Below are 7,100 nucleotides of genomic sequence, written 5' to 3'. Positions count from 1 at the left end.
GGTGGAGCCACTTTGGAAAACGTTTTGGCAGTTCCTCAACATGTTAAGCATGGAGTTACCATATGACCCAGAAGTTCCACTTCTAGGTATATACCCAAGAGAAATGGAAACATGTTCACACAAAAACTCATACACAATGTTCATAGCAGCACTATTCATAATAGCCAAAAAGTGGAAACAACCCAAATATTCACCAACTGATACATAGGTAAACAAAATGTGGTATACCCATACACTAACATATCATTCAGCAATATGAAGAAATGAAGTACTAGTACACGATATAACACATAAAACCTGCAAATGTTAAGGGAAAGAAGCCAGTCACAAAAGACCAGTCACAAAACTATGACTGCATTTATGTGAAATGTCCACCGAAGACGTACCCATAGAGGCAGACCCACACAGAACGCAGATTAGTGACTGCCTGGGGCTAGGGTGGGAGGACAGGGAGGGGACACTGGGAAAGAGCAGTTTCTGCTAATGGGTGTGAGTTTCTTTCTGTTGAAAAACTCCTACCATTGACGCCTCTCGGAGGGGGCGTGGCTAGGCCCTAGGGGCGTGGCTGGGCTCTCCGGCGGGGCGGGGCCCGCTCACAGTCCGGCAGCAGCGGACGCGATGGTGGCTGTTACTCTGACAGGCCCGGAGGAGCGCGCTTGCCTCTGCAACGTAGGCCCTCCGTGGGGATGCCGGTGTCGCCAGCAGCAACCGGGCCTAGCCGAGAAGGCGGTAGCCAACAGCGAGCCGGACCCGGACCCGGAAGAGGAGCACGTCGAGGCGGACGCGGAGGCGCTCTTCGGTGCTGGGAGTGGCGGCATCCTGAGTCCCGCGCCAACCCGGCGCTGCTCGCTGCAGGACCTGCCTCCTGAGCTGCTGGTGGAGATCTTCGCCTCCCTCCCCGGCACCGACCTGCCCAGCCTGGCCCAGGCCTGCACCAAGTTCCATCGCATCCTGCGCACCGACAGCATCTGGAGGCGGCGCTGCCGGGAGGAGTTTGGCGTTGGTGAAAACTTGCAGAACCTGAAGATCATGGGTGTGTCTTGTCAGGAAGTCTATGCGAAGCTGCTCCACCCATACAGGCACATTTTGGGACTGTGGCAGCCAGATATCGGGCCCTATGGAGGGCTGCTGAATGTAGTGGTGGACGGCTTGTGCATTATTGGCTGGAGGTACCTGCCTCCCCATTACCCCCGGGTGGATGACCCAATGCAAATCAAGCCCGCGTTCAGAATTCACCTGAAGGAGAGGAAATCGGCCGCGGTGGAGTGTATGTACGGCCACAGAGGGCCCCACAGCGGCCACATCCAGATGCTGAAGGATGAGTTCTCCACCAAGTGCAACCAGCCGGACCACCACAGGATGTCTGGAAGGAGGCAAGAGGAATTACGAGCGTGGCTGAGAGAAGAATGGGGGCAGACGCCGGAGGATATTTCCCAGGAGGACTGGGAGGAGTTAGTCCTGATGAAGTTCATATATAGTCAGTATGACAACTGCCTGACCTACCGCCGCATTTACCTCCCGCCCAGCCACCCAGACGACCTCATCAGGCCAGGCCTCTTCAAAGGCAACTACGATGTCCACGGCCTAGAGATTGTCATGCTCAGCTTCCATGGGAAGCATGCCAGGGCCACGAAGATCACGGGTGACCCCAACATCCCTGCCGGGCAGCAGACGATAGAGATCAGCCTCATGCACCGCATCCAGCTGCCTGTTGTCCAGAACCTCCGCAACTTCAACGAGCTCTCCCGCATCGTCCTGGAGGTTCATGAGCAGGTGAGCCTGGAGCAGCAGCAGCAAGAAGACAGGCCTGGGGACAGCGAGGGCCATGGCTGGCAGAGCCCTGCCCAGCCCAATGTCAGGCCACCCCCTGAGGTCAGGGAGTCCGGGGCTGCAGCCTTGGAGGAACAGCCTGTCCGGTTTGTTCTGCCTGTGGGCGTGAGCTCATGTGACGAGGACTACCCCCGAACCTGCAGGATGTGTTTCTATGGCCTGGGCCTCATTGCCCACCATGGCTTTATCAACCCCCAGCGCATCCCTGGAGTCTTCATCCTGTTCGATGAGGACCACTTCGGGTTCATCTGGCTGGAGCTGAAATCCTTCAACCTGTACAGCAGAGTCCAGGCCACCTTTCAGAATGCGGAGGCACCATCCCCACAGGCCTTTGAGGCTATGCTCCAGAACATTCAGTCCCTGACCTCCTGACGGCCCCCTCCCTTGCCCAGGGGCAGGCAGCAGGGAGCAGGGGCTCTGGACCACCTGGGAAGAGCAGCAGCATACACTTTGGAGATTCGACCTTCTGACCAGAATACCCACCTTATAGGTGTCTGGGTCCAGTCACCAAGACACTTTCTTTAAAGTGTGCACCCTAACTGGTTTGGCTCAGTGGATAGAGCATCCGCCTGTGGACTGAAGGGTTCCAGGTTCAATTCCGGTCAAGGGCATGTACCTTGGTAGCAGGCACATCCCAAGTAGGGGGTGTGCAAGAGGCAGCTGATCGATGTTTCCCTTCTCATCGATGTTTCTAATTCTCTATCCCTCTCCCTCCCTCTCTGTAAAAAAAAAAAAATCAATAAAATATATTTTAAAAAATTTAAAAAAATAAAGTGTGCAACATGTGCCTGCATATTTGTCAGTAGCTGATGGGAAAGTGAGCTGAGCATGTCTTTAAAAAAAAGAAAAGAAAAGGTCTTAAAATTAGATTGTACAACTCTGAATATAATAAAAACCACTGAATTGTACATTTTCAAAGGGTGGATTTTATAGTATGTGAATTATCTATCTATCTATATAAAACCCTAATATGCAAATAGACCAAACTGTAGAACAACCGAACAACCGGTCGCTATGACCTGCGCTGACCACCAGGGGGTGTGCGTGGAACATGGCGGGCATCCACAGCAGGCAGCAGAGCCCAGAACATGGTGGACATTAGCCACGGCGGGATGGTAGAGCAGGTGAGCTGGGGCACCAAACCAAGGCAGGGCGCCGGTCGCTGTCGTGGGGAACCTCTGGTGGTTACTGAAAATTCTTTGCTCCCACACGCCGCAGTCCTGTCCAGTGCTTGTACCTGCTACTAGCACTGGAGTCACTGCTCGCACCCACTGCCGGTGCCTGGCGCCAACCCTGATCACTCAGCACCATCAGCAGGTGCAAGTAGCGGCTGCCGACCCCGATTGCCCCTCAGGGGTTCTCCACCTCCCCCTGCTCCTGAGGGCAATTGGGGCCAGCAGCCACCTCTTGCACCTGCTGCCAGTGATGGCCTGGCTTGCACCCACTGCCGGCATGAGTTGCTGCTCACATCCACTGCTGGTGCTGGCCCCACTCACACCCACAGCTGATGCCAGAGCTGCCTCTCGCACCCACTACCAGTGCCCAGCACCAGTCCCGATCACTTGGCACTGTCAGCAGGTGCGAGTGGTGGCTGCTGGCCCCGATTGCCCGAGGGCTTTTCTACCTCCCCCTGCTCCTGAGGGGCAATCGGGGCAGCAGCCGCCGCTCGCACCCACTGATGACGCCAGCCTCAATAGCTCCATGCCATCAGCGAGTGCGAGCAGGGTGGCACTGTCAGCACATGGGAACGGTGGCATGGCGGGAGCAGAACCGTGGTGGGAGGCGCCGGGCGGAGGCACAGAGGATGGGCCAAGACCTGCCTCTGTGCTCACCATAGCCTCATAGCCCACAGTTCCTTTCAAGGTGCACGAATTCGTGCACTGGGCTCCTAGTATCTCAATAAAGCTGTTATTTTAAAAAAAATGATTCAAGTTCAGCTTTTAACCCAGCCTTATATAATAACTTCAATTTAAAGTTGAGGAAATTTTGGATATTAACTCATCAGATATCATTGGTGAATGTGTTCTCTCATTCAGTTGGTTGTCTTTTCATTTTGTTGATGGTTTCCTTTGCTGTGCAAAATCTTTTTAGTTTGATGTAGTCACATTTGCTTATTTTTTCCTTTGCTTCCCTTTCAGAAAAAAAAATACTAAAAGACATGTCTGAGATTTTACCACCTATGTTTTCTTCTAGGATTTTTATGGTTTCATGACTTACATTTAAGTCTTTTATCTATTTTGAGTTTATTCTTGTATATGGTGTAAGTTGGTGGTCTATTTTCACTTTTTTACATGTATCTGTCCATTATTCCCATTTGTTGAATAGACTATCTTTCCCCATTGTATGTTCTTGCCTCCTTTGTCAAATATTAATTGACCATATAGCTGTGGTTTTATCTCTGTGCTCTTTATTCTGTTCCATTGATTTATATGTCTGTTTTTATGCCAGTACCATGCTGTTTTGATTACTATGTCTTATAGTATAGTTTTATATAAGGTAGTGTGATTCCTCCAACTTTGTTCTTCTTCCTCAAGATTGCTGTGGCTATCCAAAATTTAAAAAGAACCTATACAACTCAACTCCAAAAGCACACAAATAATTCAATTAAAAAATGAGCAAAGAACCTAAACAGACACTTTTACAAAGAGGACATACAGAAGGCCAGTAGACATGAAAAAAAATGCTCAACATCACTATCATCAGAGAGATGGCAAATTAAAACCACAATGAGATATCATCTCACACTCTTATAATGGCTACCAATAAATCAATAAATAACAGGAGTTGGTAATGATGTGAAAAAAAAGAGAATCCTCATGCACTTTTGGCAGGAATGCAGATTGGTACAGCCACTATGGAAAACCATATGGAGGTTGCTCAAAAAATTAAAAATTGTATTGCCTATGACAGAGATTCCACTTCTGGGTAATCAAAGAAACCCAAAACACTAATTTAAAAGGATATATCCACCCCTATATTTTGTTTTGTTTGTTTGTTTTGTTTTGTTTTGTTTGCAGCATTATTTACAATAGCCAAGCCAAGGAAGCAACCCAAGTGCCCATCAATAGATGAGTAAATAAAAAAGCTGTGGTAAAGATATACAATGGAATATTAGTTGCACATAAAGAATGAAATCTTATCATTTGCAACAGCATGTATGGACTTAGATGTCCATTATGTTAAGTGAAATAAAGTCCGAAAAATTCAGATACCACATGATTTCATTTATATGTGGAATCTAAAGAACAATCTAAATAAACAAAATTAAAACAGACTTCATAGACAAAAAATAGATTGATATTTGCCAGAGAGGAGGAGAATTGGGGGTCTGGGTGAAAAAGGTGAAGGTATTGAGAAATAAAAATTGATAGTTATGAAATAGTCATGGACTGTATAGTACAGCATAGGGAATATAGGTAATAATGTAATAACTGTGTTTAGTGCTAGTTGGGCACAGTAAATACCAGGGGGAACACTTTGTAGAGTATATTATTGTCTAACCACTATGCTGTACACCTGAAACTAAAAACAATAATGTAAATTGTAATTTAAACATTCTTAGAAATTAATTTGAAAAAATTTAAAAATAAAATTGAGAAAGTTGAAGGCCAGGTAGATAGATATTTTGCCCTGGTAAATGCAGTAAGTTTAGACAGAATCAATATGAAACTTTAGTTCTATGAAGTCCTGGTGCCAAAAACTTGACACTGGATCATGCTGGATAGTTGGTTAAATCAATACCATATATTAAATGGTTTACGCAAGGTGTTTACAATAATAAAAGATGTAATTATAAATAAAGGATCAAATATTAGGAAAGCAAATATAAATTTTCTACAAGTATAAAAACCCTACTATCTATAATTGTTTTCAGAATGCTACTGACTTCTCCCTATACTGGCGTTGCTAAGGCATAGAATTCTATATAAAGAAATAACTAAATTATGAAAAACATGACTTATCTATATTGCCAAATCTTTTGAATATAAAACTAAATCTACTACAGCCCATTCTATAATTCATTACTACATCTCATGGTTGATAGTGATTACAATTAGTATTTACCGGTCACTTCAAGTTCAGATCTAGGTATAGTGCTAAGTACTTAAGAGGTATTTGCAAACCATTTTAAAGATGATGTGACTGAGAAAATGCACGTAGCTCACCAAGTCTGTAAGTTTTGAGTTACAATCCTTCCTTTTTCCTGAATAAATCCTTTTTGGTGATGGAAAAAAAAAAAAAAAAGGTGATGAGACAAGGTCACTCAATGTTAAGAATTTGTACAAGACAACATAGATAGTAATGGGCAAGGGCAGATTCAGAGGCCTTTGTTGTGGTCCACTGTTACATTTCATCTATGTCCTGAGTTAAGCAGTAGTTACTGGTAAATGTTTAGCAGCAGACACCTCTGGAAAGGCAGAGATTTTTTAAAAAAAACAAAAAACCACAAAACCTGCATTGTAGTTTTAGTTGCTTCTGTGCTATAAATATCCCATCCAAGGTACCAATTCAGGTCAGTGAAAGAGGTGCTGGGAAGAGATGTGCAATTGCACACCTCTATATAGTATTTCAACCATGCAGGTATAATAGACATAAATAACTTAAAACACATTAGTAATAGTAAAATGTAGCAAAAATAATTAAGGAATTATGAGTTTTTAGCATTTAATACCTTTTTTTTAGTATATTATTTTGTAAGTTTCTTAAATTTGATTTTTTGATTAAATTTACTGGGGTGACATTCATTGCTTAATAAAATTGTATAGGTTAAAGTGTACAATTCTATGATACATCATCTGTATATTACACTAGAGGCCCAGTGCACAAAATTCGTGCATGGGTAGGAATCCTAGGCCTGGCCAGCAATCAGGGCCGATCTGTGGGGCAACTGGCGGGGTAATTGGGGGCCCCATGCTCGCACCCGCCTTGGCCAGCCTGGCGCTATCCGCTTGCCAGCCCCACCCCCTGCCCCTACCGCCAGTCGCCTCCCTCCATGGGACAACTGGTCGGGCAATCAAGGGGCCCCCACTGGCACCTGCCTTGGCCGGCCTGGGGCCTGCGGGCTGGGGGCAGCTCCTGGGTTGAGCATCTGCCCCCTGGTGGTTGCTGCGTGTCATAGTGACCAGTCATTCAGCTGTTTAGTCAATTTGCATATTAGGCTTTTAATATATGGGATTGTATGCCCACCATCCAAAGCCAAATCTTCTGTCACCATACTCTTGACCCCATCTACTCTTTACAACTCCCATTCCCATAACTTTTTCCTTCTA

General features: G+C 45.9%; 1 protein-coding gene across 1 annotated transcript; it reads left to right on the top strand.

Annotated features, from left to right (window-relative positions):
• Positions 1-618: 618 nt before the first annotated feature.
• Positions 619-2,546, top strand: LOC139020516 (F-box only protein 31-like). The gene has a single exon (XM_070430148.1). It carries the CDS (start codon positions 619-621, stop codon positions 2,200-2,202), a length of 1,584 nt encoding a protein of 527 aa, XP_070286249.1. The 3' UTR covers positions 2,203-2,546.
• Positions 2,547-7,100: the final 4,554 nt, after the last annotated feature.

The sequence above is a fragment of the Myotis yumanensis genome, unplaced genomic scaffold (assembly GCF_028538775.1).
Source record: "Myotis yumanensis isolate MYYU_CA2020_CCGP unplaced genomic scaffold, mMyoYum1.0.hap1 SCAF_12, whole genome shotgun sequence".
Taxonomy (NCBI): Eukaryota; Metazoa; Chordata; class Mammalia; order Chiroptera; family Vespertilionidae; genus Myotis; species Myotis yumanensis.
The sequence above is the reverse complement of the archived record's forward strand: the minus strand, read 5'-3'. Positions and strand labels throughout refer to the sequence as shown.

Bases quoted from the DNA above. Each gene is read 5' to 3' on its own strand.
- LOC139020516 (XM_070430148.1), top strand. From the start codon at position 619: ATGGTGGCTGTTACTCTGACAGGCCCGGAGGAGCGCGCTTGCCTCTGC.